Here is a 16644-nt window from a genome sequence, read left to right as displayed (position 1 = left end):
GGGTTGGGGATGAAGAGGAGGTAGTGAGATGGTCAGGAAAATGGCAGGGGCACTTGGGGGACGGCCTTTGGCTCTGTATGTCTGGGTTGGCTCCATCTTCAGGAGATAGCTTGAGGATTGGTGCTTCCTGAGTCCATGTGCACCTGGAGGCAGCAGTCAATGTGTTGGTCCATGTGTTGGCCTGGGAACAGAACTATGGCACATTCTTGGGGCTCATTAGTCCAACGTTCCTCTGTGGAGGGTATAAGGTTTCTCTTTTCCTAAATGTGCTACTTTTTAACACTTCTGTTGCCATTGTTGCTTTGTATAGGTTCCCATGGATATTTGTGCTGATTTACATTAGTTGGCCTTTTCATTATCTTGGTTCTGTAATTTCTGTAATTTTTTTTGCACAGGATGAATTTGCTGTAGATTGAAACCTAAAATAGTTGTCGAAAGTTCTGTAATTTGGGTTTTAAATCATCTAAATTATGATGTGGGTGATTAGATCTAGGTAGTCCTTGGTATAGGAAATGCTTGCAGGATAAAAAGAGGGTTTGAGGGTTTGTCAGGATGGAAACAGCCTGATTTGAGGTTTCCTTGCTAGCATGAGCCAACTCAGGTTGTGGGATCATGGGTACAATCGTGACCCCAGAGAAAATTCAGGTTGCCTGAATTCTTCTACCCACATAATAGCTCTTGCTTGGCACTGCATTTTCTCCAAATGCTGATTTAAGCAATTAGTAAGTTTCTCCAATTACTAAAGAACGTCTTTCACAATTCTTACTGAATCAATCTCTTTAACCATGCATTTTTTAAAAATATATTCCTCATTGTGCCTTTGCTTTTGTTGCACCAAGTGCCAAGCACTGGTCTGGGTGCTGGGGACTGGAAAACACATTCCTCATTTAAGGAAGCTCATCATCTGGTGAGTTCTTCCTGTTAAACTCTCTGGGTTGGGTCTCCATAGTCTGTACAGTCATTCCTTGATATTAACATCAATGATTTTGCATTCACTTTGTTGTTTTTATTCCTAGTGTGTTTCCCAAGACGACCTGCCTCCCCTAAGTGACTAAACATTTCCTTTAGCAAAAATTATGCTTTATCCTTTCTTTGTAACTCAGCATAGAGTTGGTGACTTTCCATCATTATTAACTGAGGGGCGAATTCCCTTGGTGAATGAATGTGATCAGTTGGTTTTCATTTTACATGGTTTGGTTGTAGAGACTTGAGGGTTGTTGGGTACATGGTCAACTGGCAACATTGCCCTTATTGATCTGTAGACTAAACACAGCCATAGATACTCTAGATGTTCTCGTTTGAAAGTCTGGCAAGGTGATGGTGATTTTTAATGACAAGAAGAAGGTGACACTAAAGCTATACCTATATGGATGGCTTTCTGGTGTGTTGTAGTTGTTGCAGAAGCTCAGCTTTTGGGAGTTCCCCTAATTAAGTGCATAAACAGTCTCTTTCAGGCTGTCAGGGAGGAATGCTGTATTTAAGAGAATTTCAGTGATCCTCCCTGCCTTTATGCTGAAGGAAGTCCACGGCTGGGACACATTTTGTAAACACAACATTGTTTGCTTTGCAGCACTGAATTTTCTTTGAGGCTTTGAGGCTGTCAGGTAACCAAGAGACTTGTTGTATCTTAGGAAAAAGTTGCTTGCAGTGGACCTTTTGAAACCATTATTATTAATAATCTCATTACTGAAGCATTACCCATGTTTTTGTGCATTTGAGCCTACCAGATAGATGAGACTTTTATTCCGAAAGCTATAGGAGCATACAGGAAAAGCGACTTACAGGCATAGTGAGATGTTGGTTCTTTGTGTATAAGGCACATTGATTGTTGGAAGAAGTGCTGCCTCCCTTTGATAGGAATACTTCTCTGAAGAGGAGTCTTCTAAAGGGATGACTTTAGAAGCCCTTAAGGAGTCAGGATTATGTGCTAGCATTGTTAAGGAGTTTTTCTCCCCCCAACAAGGGCACTAGTGTGCTCCTAGAAAAAAGGAATGAGACAGGCTTATGGGAGCCCCAAGAAGAGGCTACTAGCAAATAGGAATGGATCTTGCTGATTGGTTTGGTGGGAATTAGGAAGACGGGAACAATGATGGGAGGAAGAGATATTCTGACTTTTCTACATCCACATTGTATCTCAGAATAATAGAACTGGTGTGCTTACTTTCATTCTCACATACTGCTATGGCTTCCCTGTCTTAGACTGAGCACCTAAGAGGCTAGAATACCCTTAGTCAATGAGGCCAAAGCTGAATTGCTTCCTATAGAGAGCAATGAATTTCTCAGCCCACATTCTGCTTTAATAGTAGGACTCCAAGAAAAAAATACAGGATATCTGGTTTTGTTTGAATGATAGCACAAATTTATTTTACTGAATCTCAATGATTGCACGGGACATACTTATCCTAAAACTTGTTACTTATTGGAAATTCAAACTAGGGCCCAGCGTGGTAGCCTGGTGGCCAAAGTCTTCACCTTGCATGCTCTGGGATCCCTTCTGGGTACCTGTTCATGTCCCAGCTGCTCAACTTCCCGTCCAGCTACACGCTTGTGTCCTGGGAAAGCAGTCAGGGATGGCCCAAAGCCTTAGGACTCTGTTCCCCCATGGGAGACCCAGAAGAAGCTCCTGGCTTCGGATCGGCTCAGCTCCAACTGTTACTTTATGGATGAACCAGCAGATGGAAGATCCTACTCTCTTTGTCTCTGTAAAATTTGACTTGCCAATAAAAATAAATATTTTTAAAAATTCATATTAAAAATGGGTGCTTGTATTTTTATTTGAAACTGGCAGTTTATATGGTGAAGAGTATGAGAGTGGAAGGTTCCAAAAACACCTTTCTTTTCTTATGTACACTAGCAGTGGTCCACCTGATGTTAGTCCTCACCAGATAATGCAGGTGGACCATATTTCAGAAATATTCTGGGGAAATGATCCTGCTGTTCCTGGATCTCCTCTGTCTAACCACCATACATACCCATGAACCAGGTATTGGGTGGGTACTACGAACTGGGAATATGAACTGGTGTGTTTCCTGGGGGAAGGTGTGTGGAGGCATTGTGTCAGCCTGAAGGTCTAGGGAGGTGTGAGCTCTGAGGTTGGGGAGATGGGCCAGAGTGTCAGGGTGGGGTGTGTACACAGTCCTTGGAATCAGAGTGCAATGTGGAGCACTAAACCAGGGTTGCAGCCTCAGAGGACCTTGGGTGTCCCCCAAACAGGCAGACTATCTTCATCTCCCCTGACCCTGATTTTATCTGCTTTCACTCTCCATTGTCCCATGAAGTGTTTTTCCACTTGCCTTCTCCCATGAGCATATCTGAATAGCACACTAAGGGTTTAAGACACTGCTTTTTCACATTAACATTATCTTTATTCTGAGCTTGTAGAACCCATGAGGTTAAGCTGTGAAAACCTTTAAAACCAGGCTGTCTAAAGGGCTCCCAGGATGGTAGGGGGCATGGATCTTTTGTGTCTTGAGCCCAACAACCTTACATATTGATCCAGCATTAAGAAACTAAATATGGCACCAAAAATGTGACATTTCTACAACTCTTCAAAGCTCATAAGCAACTTCCAAGATACTATTTTACTTAATTCTAACAATTTAACAATTGCTACAACCCTACAGGGGCAAAGTGACATGTCTCAGGCCACTGACCATGCCTGACAGTGCTACATTGACTTTTTCAAATGTCTTTTGTAACCTGCAGAAAGGAAGATAGAGGGTGCAGGGTCTGGGATATGTGGGGGAGCTGATGTTTGGGTGGGGGTCATTGGGTGAGAGAGCAGTCAGTTTCTCAGTTTAATGGAGAATGTACCTCAAGTGTGGAATGCCTGGTCAGCTCCCAGGAATTCAGGGGCAACGGAGCTTAGTTTGAGTCAGATGGAGAGGAAAACTGACCCCGTAGATCTGGAGCAGAACCCTGACCCCAAGAGAGTGGACACCAGGCCTGTAGGAACCCCATGGTTGTTAGGGTTCTTTCTCTCCCCTACAGCAGGCAGGACAGAGTGCTATGGTGCAGAGTCCTGTCTGGTTTTCCAGGTTTCTCTCCTTCAGAGGGAGGTCATTGAGAGGACTTCAGCTTGAAGCAGACCCTGCAGAAGACAGGCTGGAGACCCCCTGGGCAGGAGGAGCTGCAAAGGGGAGCATCAGACACCCCCAGGGAAATTCATTCTCTGAAGTTCAGTTTCCTAGCTTTCTCTGGAAGCAGTGTTCTGCCAACCAGGGAGAACAAAGAGATGCAGTTACCAGATGGATGGCTGAGGGCTACTTTCCCTCCCTGGGGCTTCTGAATTCATCCAGAAACACACTTTTGATCTCATCTCTGTTAAGGAAGCACCAACTTGGAAATCAGATTTGGGGCTTGTAAAAGCAGTTGGGAGTTAATGCTTTGCAGGGGATACCTGATTCTGAGGGTATCCCACAGTGGAGGACTGGGTGACAGGATTTGGATGAGACATATGTTCCTGGTGTGCCCGACCCTTCTCAGGCAGGTCCTGGATACTTCCTCTTTCCCTACAAAGTGGCCGTGGGGAAATCTCCACAGGATAGTATAGGAAGCCCACTAGGTTCCTTGAGGAACCCAGCAGCTCCCACCCAGAGGATACAATGAGGTCGGGCTTTGCCTTTCTGCTGTTCTTCTGTGGCCCAGCTGCAGGGAGCTTGGAAGATTTGGGAGTCCTGCTGTATGCTCCTTCCCAGCCTTTGACCCCAGCTCCACTCTCATCTGTGACTGTGCAGCTCCTGTGATGGCATCTTGGGCAGGAGACAGTTCTGAGTCCCAGGTGAGGGTGCCCCAGAGTCTGAGTGAGCTGTGTTCATTCCCTTCATTTCTTTGGGGGAACCTGAATACAATTTCACAGATGGCTGGTCCTGAGCACTCTCGAAGATTTATGACTCCTTTTGCTCACCATAGGTGCCCAGGAAATGAATTAAAACCTGGATGAAATAATTAAATCATTAGCGAGAGAGACAGCATCTCTGTTCTCCAGCTGAGGGCTTGTGGGAAGGAATCTATTGCTTTGAAGAGGTTGTGAAACCTGGACTGCACAATAGAGCAAGCAGCCAGACTCCAAAATTAAAATTGCAGGCACCTGTGTTCCACACCATAGAGATGTTTTTAAAAATCTATTGCGTCGAATTATCTGTAGTGTGAGTTTCTCCTCTTGTATTTTTTTAAGAAAAATTTTAAGCCATTTATTTACTTTGAAACACAGAGAGAGGGTATGGGGGAGGAAAGGAAATAAAAAGAGAGGTCTTCTGTCTACATGCTTCCCCAAATGCTCACAGCTACCAGGGTTGGGCCAGGCTGAAATTAGGAGCCTGGAACTTAATCCTAACTTCTAGGCAGGGTCCTAACTTCTTCAGTTAATAATATCTACTACTCCTAAGGGTACACATTAGCAGGAATGAAGGTCAAAAGTGGAGCTGGGACTAATGCAAGGATTCTGATGTAAGAGACTGGCATCCCAAGTGATGACTTACCTGCTGTATGAAATGCCGGTCCCCCAAGTTAGTGATTTCTAAAATTCTAGCATCAGACCAGGATGGGAACTTTAAGGAGGGTACACTGCAGCTTTGGTAGCATTTGCCCCCATTGATTTGCTACTCAGAAGGGACCCTACAAACTGTGGGTCATGGCCCCAGGGGAGTGAGGGCCAGGATGCTCCAGCTGTAGTCCTGGCAGTCTCTTTATACCTGGGTTGTAGAGAAGAATGAAAGAAGGCAGGGGGAGAGTTATTAGTCTTAGCAGAGTGCTATTCTATAGGTACACTTTCTGAGTCATGTGAGGTCTTTTCGGTTTTCTTTGCAGGGAATCTTAGAAGGCATTTCTAGTTCCAAACAAACAGGAATGCCACACACTATGCCGGGATGGGCCAGGTCACCTCTCTGGAAGCACAGCAAGCTCAGCTCCTTGGAATGCATCCTCTTTGGATCTCATTAAAGAAAAGGGAATAGGCATGGAGAGAGATTAGCTGCGAGACACAGCTACTCACCTTACCTCTGGGACTTTCCAAGGCAGCCTTGCACTGCCAACCCTCCTAGGCCGTGCATTCTCTTCTGTCCTGAATCTTTATTCATGAATCAGTTAGTTGCTTACACATACATGGAGAGGTGAATGGGATAAGGGAAGGAAAAGGCTTTTGTTTGTTTTCATTTTCCCCACCAGGGCTATCTAGACAGCAAAAATGGTTTGGATAGGGGCACAGCAGCAGCAGCGCTCACTGTGTGCCTAATCAATGCCAATCCCAGGTTAAAATCCATAATATATGTTCAATTATTTAACTACAAGAGGTAGGTAAAATCACTGGTTCCATTTGTGGGGTGTTAGGCCTCGTGAGGTGAAGTCGTAGGCCAGAAGTTGTGGTGCTAGTAAATTGTGGCTCAAGATTTGTCTGTCTTCCATATAAAGTTTTCTACATTTCCAGAAAGCAGAGCTGAAGCTTACTTGTTTTTAAGAGGAGAGAATTTTAGGGATCATGAATATGCACCAGGATTCTTTGTAGCCAGAAATTAGCTGCATAATTTTCTTCCATGGTATTAAATAATTTCTGGGGATGATTAGAATTGGCCGGCATGTTTTTTTGAAGTGCATTGAACAACAGTAATTTATTACAAAAGTTCATCACTAATCAGAAACCAACAATTGGGTAATTTTATCAGCTAAAATAACAGCAGTGTATCCCAACCCTGAAGACTCCCAGATCCTCACCAAGGACTATCAGTACGGGCACCAACGACTACATCCCAACTGCCAAGGAGACCACGGGGAAATGGAGGGCCTTCGGAGACTGAGAACTCTGAGGTCACTCACCCCCATCTGGATCTACCACATGGGATGGAAGAAGTCCAAATCCTTCCTTGTAGGATCCCAGGTTATCGGAATGACAGCCAGGAGCCCTGAGCAGTTCGCAGAAACAGAACAACAGTAAATTTCCTTCGGGACTAGGGAGGGGAGCTTTCTCTGGTCCTTGCTTGGTTCCAACTTTGGGTCCCCACCCTCTGGCAATGACCATCAGGATCGCTCCGGAAACCCCTCAAAACAAACAAACAAAATCTAGAATAGACAGGAAACAACAAGGAAAGCTTAGAATCGGACAGGAAACGGTCAGCGTGGATTCACTTATACCTTACTAAGTGGGACACAAAGATTAGTTACTCCTCACTAGGGTACTGAAGTTTTCTCTGCACACCCCTCCTAAAATTGTTCTGCACCTAAACTGTTGACATATGTCTTGTTAGAGTTATAAGCCAGTCTAGACTCCCCGAAAAAGCCAGGTTCAGCAAAATTATGCTTCAACGCTATAAAATGCTAGGTACTACAATGAAAATAGACACGAGGCAGCTGAATAATCTGTAACCTTTTTAAGGTGTATAGAACCCGGTTGTATATAAACTAAAATTGAAATGTCAATGAAGAAGTCACAGGATGTGGTTAAGAACTTGAATTTCTTTTCTTTTAACATATTGGTTACTCAATACTATGTCAATTAACTCTATATCGTTATAAATTGTTGCTGATGTTGTGTTGGGGCTTTTAATTGATCGGGATGATACTGTGCCAGCTCTACCTTCAAACCAGAGATGGTCTCCCCAAGAAACCATTGAACTTATCTGGACAATAAGATGCTGGACTCTATGCTTGGTATATGCTTGCAATGAAAGAATCTCAACTGAACTTGAACTGTGGTAATGCAACAAGGTGGAGGAATTCACCATGGGGGAAGGGTTAGGGGAGCGGTGGGGTAATTCACAGTGCCTATAAAACTGTCACATAATGCAATGTAATTTAAAAAAATTACATTAATGACATGCTAAAAATAAACTCATAACACAAACAAAAAAAGACAAGCTGCAGACTGGGGAGTGAGACAACTGGCTGCATCTATCTGTTAATGGGAAGACTTCTCACAAGTTGGGCCCTACCTTATTAGTTATAAGGGAGTCATATGCCATGTAACAAGCAGAAAGGTGGATATAAGGGGCAACAGAAAGGGGAGGAACAGGAGAGAAGGGGGAAGGAGCAATGGCAGAGATTAAGCCTCATACCTAAACAAAAAAACATAGGCAAATAAAACTATAAAAAAGAACTGAATGAGTAAGTAAATGCAACAACAACAACAAAAGAAATGAGTCAAATGAATAACCTTCCTCATAAGGCAATCACTGGCAACAGAAATGTTCTTCAGGACAATCAGACATCATATCTCATGCTATTCTGAATCAGAGAAATCACTAACTCTGTACTAACAACAAAATGGAACACATTAAAGAACTGCTTCTAGTCCACGTGTGCAAACAAAGCAAGAATAAAGCAGGGTATCCAAGTGCTTGGGCTTAGGAAGTCAAAGACAGACCTTGGTAAGGTTTTGCTAACTTTGAGAGGTAGTTAGCATCTACATACATGAAACTCTGAATTTCAGCTCATCCCTGGGTATTAGATGACTGAACAATGCCCCTGTGCTAACTACAGTGTTCAAGGGTGTTGTGACCTAGAGAATGAGAAGCTGCAAATGCTCAACTTGCTTTCGGAGAAGGATTTGCTTCAAAGCATTAGACCTACAGGAAATGAGATACAACATGAAAAGTTCCTTCCTTTGTCAGCTCTTTTTTTTTCCTTTGGGTGTGTGTGTAAACTTCCATTTACTTGTAGCAAACAGCAACAAAGAATCCTTAGAGTTCATCTGTAGAATAAGAAGATGGTGCCTTCATCAGTCTAATTCAGGAATTTCATTTGCTGCCAAAAAAAAAAAAAGATAAAATATGGATCAAGAAACAAAGAAATTCAAAATCCCTATTATCTAGAAGGAGACAAATATTTAAAAGTAGGTAAGAAGTGATAAGCTGTACTTAGTAATTTATATTTCCTTTCCAGTTTACTCATCTCCCTCTGGTGAATCAGTATTACAACTCCAACCTCTCATGCTGGACTAGGTGTCGGCTTCACTCCAAGCCTAATTTTCTGGGGCTGGCTGTCAGTTTGATGAGCTCTTTGGAAAGTAGTGGAAAACCCTTTTATAACTGTCATTGAGCAAGTTCCAAACGTATCATTTTCTGTACTTTGAAAATGTTGAGTACCATTATTTTATGCCTTGAATCTTGCAGGCACTTAGACTTGGCTGCTAATTAGAGCCAAATGCAACCTTAAATCACAGATCCGAGTGGCACCTTCTGCTGTAGTGCTCAGACCACTGCATATGCCTCAGATGATGCCCTGTGAAGTAGGGGCCATCACAGGTCCTCTTGTCACAGCTAACGGAGCGTCTCTAAGCTGTACTCCCCACGGTAAGCACCATAATGAGTCAGGTGCTTTTGTCATCAAGCACTGGGGCTGGCTGGAGAAAAAAAAATCCACCAGTGCTTTACATAATGACAGTGGGTCTGATTTCTGAGCAGAAACTGGGTGTCACTCATCCCTGAACTGCCAGAGCCTAATGTGTTGGAGACATCAGTGAATGCTAATTGAACATGTGCTGGGTGAGAACCCAGCAGTGTGTGGGGGGATCTTATGATGTACACAGGGCCCTATTTGCTTCAACAATCACATGTCCTTCCACAAGCCAATGAGGCAAGTGGTTGTCTTTGTCTCTCCTTGCCCAGATTACACTCTCGTGGAGTTTAAACATTCACCACAGAGACAGACTCATCACCATTAGCTTCATTGTCTTTGAATGCAAGAAGCAGAAATATCTCTAATGGGACACACTGATCAAACTTATGGACCATTTTGATGTGAGCTGAGCACACAGAGCTGATGATAAGCAGGATGGAAGCTGGGTTGTCCATAGTGTTGGGACAGGAATGTTCAGTAAGAACCAGGGGAATGGCTGTCAGCAGGGTTCATAATTATCTGCCTGTCTTTCAGGTGAACTTCAGGACTAAACGTTGTTAGCTAGTCAATCTTAGTTGATTGTCTAGAGACTGCTTATGATATCCATGGTATCTTGAGTTGACAGAGCTTTTCAGAGAATTCTAAGAATGTCTTGTGCAGCTAATTAACCTCTCCTTGTCAAAATGCAATACAAGATTTTTCTTGCTAGACAGTTATTATAATAAACTATTTCTTAAAGAAAAAGCAACAGTGTGTTGGTCCTTCCTGTGGAAGCTTTGGCATGCTTGAGCTGGAATCTTTTTATACTTTGTATAAAGATTTATTTATTTGAAAGGCAGAGTGACAGAGCAAGGGGGGGAAACAAAGTGAGAGACAAAGACACAAAACAGACAGCATTTCCATCATCCAGTTTACTTTCCAAATTGCCACAGGAGCCAGGCTGGGCCATGTCAAAGCCAGGAAGCTGGAACTCCATGTAGGTTCCCTGCTTGGCAGGGTCAGGAGTACTTGGGACATCTTCCCTGTCTTTGCAGGATGCTGGGTCAGAAATGGAACAGCTGGGACTCAATTGACCCTTTGAAAGGGATTACAGGCTTCCCAGGAAGTGGCTTAACAAATTGTGCCACAATGCTCATATTGAGCTGGAGTCATTATCTTTATTTATTTTTTTTTAATTTTATTTTAAATTCATTAATTACATTGTATTATGTGACACAGTTACATAGGTACTGGGATTCTCCCCACCCCTCCCCAAACCCTCCCACCATGGTGGATTCCTCCACCTTGTTGCATAACCACAGTTCAAGTTCAGTTGAGATTCCCCCATTGCAAGCATATACCAAGCATAGAGTCCAGCATCTTATTGTCTAGTCAAGTTCAACGGCTTCTTAGGTATACCCTCTCTGGTCTGAAGACAGAGCCAGCAGAGTATCATCCCGATCAATTAAAAGCTCCAACATACCATCAGCAAAAATTTACATCATTATGGAATTAATTGACATAGTAATGAGTAACCAATATGGTAAAAGTAAATGCGAGTTCTTATCCACCTTCTGTGACCACCTCATTGACATTTCAATTTTGGTTTATACACAACATATAACATTCATAACATAACATGTTATACATAACATCATATCATCTTAAATTAAGGCAAACATGTGGTATTTAACCTTTTGGGATTGGCTCATTTCCCTTAGCATTATGGTTTCCAGTTTGGCCCATTTGGCCACAAAGAACTGCATTTTGTTTTTTTTAATAGCTGAGTAGTATTCCATGGAGTAGATGAACCATAGCTTTCTTATCCAATCCTCTGTTGATGGGCATTTTGGCTGCTTCCATGTTTTTGCAATTACTGATTGTGCTGCTATGAACATAGGAGTGCATGTTGGTTTCTCGTAAAACAATTGTTCTGGATATATTCCTAGGAGTGCTATTGCTGGGTCATACGGTATGTTGTATTTGAGTTGTTTGAATGTTCTCCATACTGATTTCCATAGAGGCTGTACCAGCCTGCAGCCCCACCAGCAGTGGAGTAGGGTTCCCTTTTCCCCGCAACCTCGCCAACAAGTGTTGTTGGTGCTTTTATTCATGTGGGCCAGTCTTACTGGCGTCAGGTGGTACCTCATTGATGTTTTAATTTGGATTTCCCTTATTGCCAGGGAACTTGAGCATTTTTTCATATGTTTATTTGCCATTTGGGTTTGTTCCTTTGTGAAGTGTTTGCCCATTTCCCGTGCCCATTTCTTGAGTGGCTTGTTTGTTTTGACATTTTGGTTGTTTTGTAGCTCTTTGTATATTCTGGAGATCAGCCCTCTATCACCTATGTCGTGTGCGAAGATCTTCTCCCATTCTGTGGGTTGCCTTTTTACTTTGTTGATTGTTTCTCTAGCTGTACAGAAGCTTCTTAGTTTGATGAGGTCCCACTTGTTTATTTTGGTCTTGATCTTTAAAGAGTGGTAGATAGAAATGATGCCAGGAGAAGCCAGCCTTTCTGACAGGCTCATGGTGTGTCTTATCCTGTCTTTGTTCATTCCTGGCAAAGATCCTTCATCTCTTCATGTTTAGCATAAGCCTGCTTATCCTTCCTTCTAGCTCCCCAATTTCTGCAGGTGTGGGGATGTGATTGGAAAAGAACATGGAGGGCACTATCAGGATCTTACCTGAGAGAAATATGTGGGTGCACTTGTATATATTTTTCTTTCTGTTCATTTTTAAATGGTTTATATAAAATTTATTTTTAAAATTTTTATTTAATTTTTTAAAGATTTATTTTCATTGGAAAATAAGATACACGGAGAGGAGAAGAGACAGAGAGGAAGATCCTCCATCTGCTGATTCACCCCCCAAGTGGCCACAATGGCCAGAGTTGTGCCAATCCAAAGCTGGGAGCCCAGAGCCACTTCTGAGTCTCCCATGCAGGTGCAGGGTCCCAAGGCTTTGGGCCATCCTTGACTGCTTTCTCAGGCCACAAGCAGGGAGCTGGATGGGAAGCGGAGCTGCTGGGATTAGAACCTGCACCCAAATGGGATCCTGACACGTGTAAGGCGAGGACTTTAGCTGCTAGGCTACTGTGCTGGGCCCTAATTTTTATTTTTTAAGGTTAATTTTATTTATTGAACTTTTGCATTTCAAGAAGAGGACACACAGAAAGATCTTTTATCTACTGGTTCACTCCCCAAATGGTGGCAAAGGCTGCAGCTGAACCAGGACAAAATCAGTAACCAGGAACCCCATGTGGATCTCCCATGTGGGTAGCAGGGGCCGAGGCACTTGGGCCATCCTCTGATGCTTTCTCAGGTACATTAGCAGGGAACTGGATTGGAAGCAGAGCAGTGGAGACCAGAATCTGTGCTTTTTTGGTATGGTGGCATCACAGGCAGCAGCTTAATTTGCTGCACCTTAGTGCTGGCCCCTGAGATCAAATGTTTTGAAACAACTTGATGTAGAAACCTTCGTTGGCTGCAACATCATCAATGAGATAGCTCTTGATGATGGACGCATGAAGGCACAGAGTGTAGAACCTCAGCAGCCACCCATTGATTTCAGCTTTGAGATGTGGCCTGAGTCTCCTTAAACTCTGAAAATCGTTGCTGTCTCCTTAGTAGTTTCATGCAGAGTCGCTTCAGGCTGACGCCCCACATGTGAGCTTTGGGTTGGTCTTCAGATGGAGAATTAAAAGGCAGGGCCAGTCTGCTGGCAGGAGTTACTCTGGAAGGCAACAGTAGTAATAAAAAAAAAAGTTAATTGTGCTAGGGTCCCCTTGGGATAGTTCAAAGGGGACAAGAGGATAAACAGGATCTTTCAAACCTGTCATTTTAAAATATGCAGCAGCACCAAAGTATGAGCCCGGATATCTTAAAAGAAACCTCAAATATTTTTAAATGAGTTCTACAAGGGGCAAGCTAGAAAACTTCTATTTAAAAAATTTTGCACAAAACCCTCAAACTCATATTCTGTTCAGTTTTTGACAAATGGCTAGGTTATTGTCATTTCAAAGGATGATAATATGCTTTCCCACATGAAGGGAGGCTATAAAATTGTACTATTTTTCCTTGTGGTCCTCATCCTTAATAGTTCCTTCATTACACTTGGAAAGTATTGGCCTGGGATTAGGATGAAGGTGAAGAAAACAAAATGAGTCATAGAAAGAAAGAACATGATACTGTCTGATCACCTACCAGATGCTCACATTCCTTGGTGTATCCCAAGAACAACCCTTTGAAGTAGATTATCTGTTTCACAGGTAAGGAAACAGTGGTAACAGGACTTAATGTCTAGAAAGAAGTGGGATTGAAGTCACATTGAGGGTTCTTTGTGTTACCTTGCATAGAGACAGTAATTATTTCCTTTAAGGCTCCTCAAGAGTGGAGAACCTTCCTTTCATTCTGGGCTGTGGACCTAGTAGGTTCATTCAGCAGGTGGAGATGTGTTTGAAGGCCTTGTGTGAAGACACAGCCATGCGAGCATGTTTGTGATTCTGTTCATTCCTGGCTCTACTTGCTTGCCTCTGAGCACTCTTGACAAGCCAGTTTCTGCAATTTCAGTTGCCAAGGAGCTCATTTTCCAGATTATTACTGATGTTCAACTTATTTATTTTTATAGTCATTTTCCAATTTCATGGGCTCCATGGATGGCCAAGGCACCTGCCTGTGCCATTTCCCTGCCAGATACTGTCTTCCCTGTGGACAGAGTGGAATGTTTGAAATTCACAGCTCATATCTTCTCCGAGAAGTTTGAGAAAGTGCTTTCTAAAGTAAGCATTTTTGTTTCCATTATCATCGTGGTAGGAGTAAGCAAGCATGAAAACTTGTTAGAGTTCAGAATTTTATAAACAGCACCGTAACTCGGACAGTGAGTTTATGCCCCCAAGAAGTTTTAGTTTTCAGTTCTCTGTCCACCTGTGAAGTTCTGCAGAGCTGGGAAAATAAGAGCAGAAGATGCAGATGGGGTCTAGGTTGCCGTCTTCACAGATAAACTCACTGTGTTACGGTACCCACAGCCAAGTTCCCCCTGCAGGCTCCAGCCCTGCCATTTTTACTTTGTTTCTTTTTGGTCTTCGAGCTTTTGCCTGCAACTTTGCTTTATTTCCTTTCCTCTTCTCCATCCTCATTCATTCTGTTTTGTGTTCTTTCTTTTCTACCTTTTCCTTTCTATTTCATTTCTAATTCCTTTGACTCATTGTTCTCCCCAAACACTTTTCTAATCGCTTTCAGTCTGTCCATTTTTAAACTTTCATTGTTGCTGCTGTTTGCCTTTTTATCAGATGGTTCCTCCTGCACTTCCTGAATATTCCCTGCATCTTCTTTATCTCGCTTTTCTGTTCTCCTCTTTTGTTTTTAATTAGCTCTCCCCTTTTTTATTTTGTCTTGATAGTTAGGTTTTATTGTCTCAGCAAAACCATTTTATTAGACCAGTTTAGCTTTAGATCAACCTTAAAGGCTTCTCTGATATTTTAAATGCAGACTAATAGCTCTCTCAGCCTTGGCAAAATCCCTGCCCCAAGCCCTCTGCTCTCTGCTTTTCACCACCCAGAGGAGGTTGTCCTAAAGGTCTGGCTTTTTCTGTGTGTACTGGAGCGATGTGAGTTGGCATTCTGGTTTTGACCCCTTCCACCTTTTTGGTCAAATTAAAAAATCAATTAGAAATGCTCCCGTTTTCTGCCCAGGTGAAGCCCAAGCTAGGCTATAATCACATTATGCATTATTTAATGCAGCTCCATTAATTGACAAGGAGCTCTGGCTTGACTGCAAGATTCAAAATAAATTTTCTTAAGAAACTTAAGCTTAACCACCTCAACATCCAATGTAGTTATCCTTTCAGACAAAAAACAATGATGAGGCTGAGACCTTGCTTTCAACCTGAATTGGTAGATAAACATTCCAAGTTTAAATGAATGTCCAGAAAAATGTGTTTGACTACTCCAGTAACCTAGGTTCTTCAAAATAAAATGTCCTTGAATTAATCAGCGGAAAAAGCACAGCATTAAATTATAAATTCCAACCATTAATATTCATAGCCTTATTCCAGCATAATCAAGTACAGATAAGAAGTTATGCATAAAAACATAACAAGTAGAGGAAAATCCTAGGTAAAGATCTGTTCAGTTAGTCATTTGCTTTGAAATAGTTGGAAGCTCCTGATTTACATGTCGTCTTTGCTGCCAGGGGTGTGAAGGGCAGCATGAAACCTCATGCTGCTCCAGGGAGAGCCTGCAGCTTGCCAGATTTATGAATATGGGACATTTAATTTCAGTCTTGTAAGGTGGTGGGAGTGGGGGTGGGCTTGGAGATGTAGAGGCCTGAGAGGGTGCAGGTGGCATCTGCTTTGCAAATAACTGGCAAAGAAGTAGTGCAGAATAGGTGGGAAAATTTTGAGTTCTGAAGGTGTCAGTAACTGGTCCTAAAATAATTAGAGACTGAGGCCTGAGAAAGGAGTTTACCTGCCAGCTGGCACTTAGAGAATTGCTTTGGTGTAGCAGGTGCTAATAATAACCATAATAATACCGTCAGGTTTCGTGTGTCTTTTTCCAAGTGCATTCAGTTCTGTTCTCCTTTCAAGCAAGCCGTTTAGGGCAGATAGATCACCCTCCCATTTCAGGTGCAAAAAACTGAGGCACATAAAGGGAAAAGGACTTGCCTGTGATCTTCCCTCTCTGGGCTGGCTAAGTCAGCTGGGATGATTTGGGTCTTTGGAATCCTCCTGGCTCTTTCATCTCAGGCATGCTGTTATCACGCTCAGTGCAGCCCCATGAAGAGATGCAGTAGGTCAGCAGTACCTTCAAGTCCAAAGTTACCTCTTTAGCTGAGGGCTTTTGAATTTCCAGGTGAATTATTATCACCGTCCCTAGGCTGCCTTAGAGATGAACATGTATCTAGGGACCTGGGGAAATGGCCATTGGGGGCAGACCAGTAGAAAAGAGTTTTGACTGCCGTGCGTTGATTCATGATCCGTCAGTTCAGAGAAGACAGGAAGCTGCCTCTGCATAAGAAGCTGAAAGCATTGTATAATTCTCTATTGTTTACCACATGTGTTTTTGTGACTACAATCAGTATAGGGCAGCACATGAGGCAGCTTGGGATTCTCCCTTTGTCTGCAGGTTTATGGTCTTGGGGCAAGTTATTTAATATGACACATTGGCTAATAGATCTTCATGCATGAGAAGTTTGAGGGAGCCTGGGAGACATTTCAACAACCCATAAACAAACAACATTGATTGAGCAATGTTTTGTGCAGTGAAATATAATAAATTAAAAGGTCAGATTGAAAAACACTGAAATCACTCGTTTTCTATTAATTTTTGTGATTTATAGGGCT

The 16644-nt window shown here is 42.7% G+C and overlaps 1 protein-coding gene across 1 annotated transcript in view; it reads left to right on the top strand.

The window, feature by feature from the left end:
• The window catches only part of OLFM4 (olfactomedin 4), a 198529-nt gene that overhangs the window by 169014 nt on the left and 12871 nt on the right, over window positions 1–16644 (top strand). The window contains 2 exon segments of the mRNA XM_058670969.1: window positions 13933–13976; window positions 13978–14083. Coding sequence (XP_058526952.1) covers window positions 13933–13976; window positions 13978–14083 — 150 coding nt within the window.

This window comes from Ochotona princeps, chromosome 12, assembly GCF_030435755.1.
Source record: "Ochotona princeps isolate mOchPri1 chromosome 12, mOchPri1.hap1, whole genome shotgun sequence".
Lineage (NCBI taxonomy): Eukaryota > Metazoa > Chordata > Mammalia > Lagomorpha > Ochotonidae > Ochotona > Ochotona princeps.
Note: the sequence above shows the minus strand (reverse complement) of the source record. Positions and strands in the feature narration are given on the sequence as shown.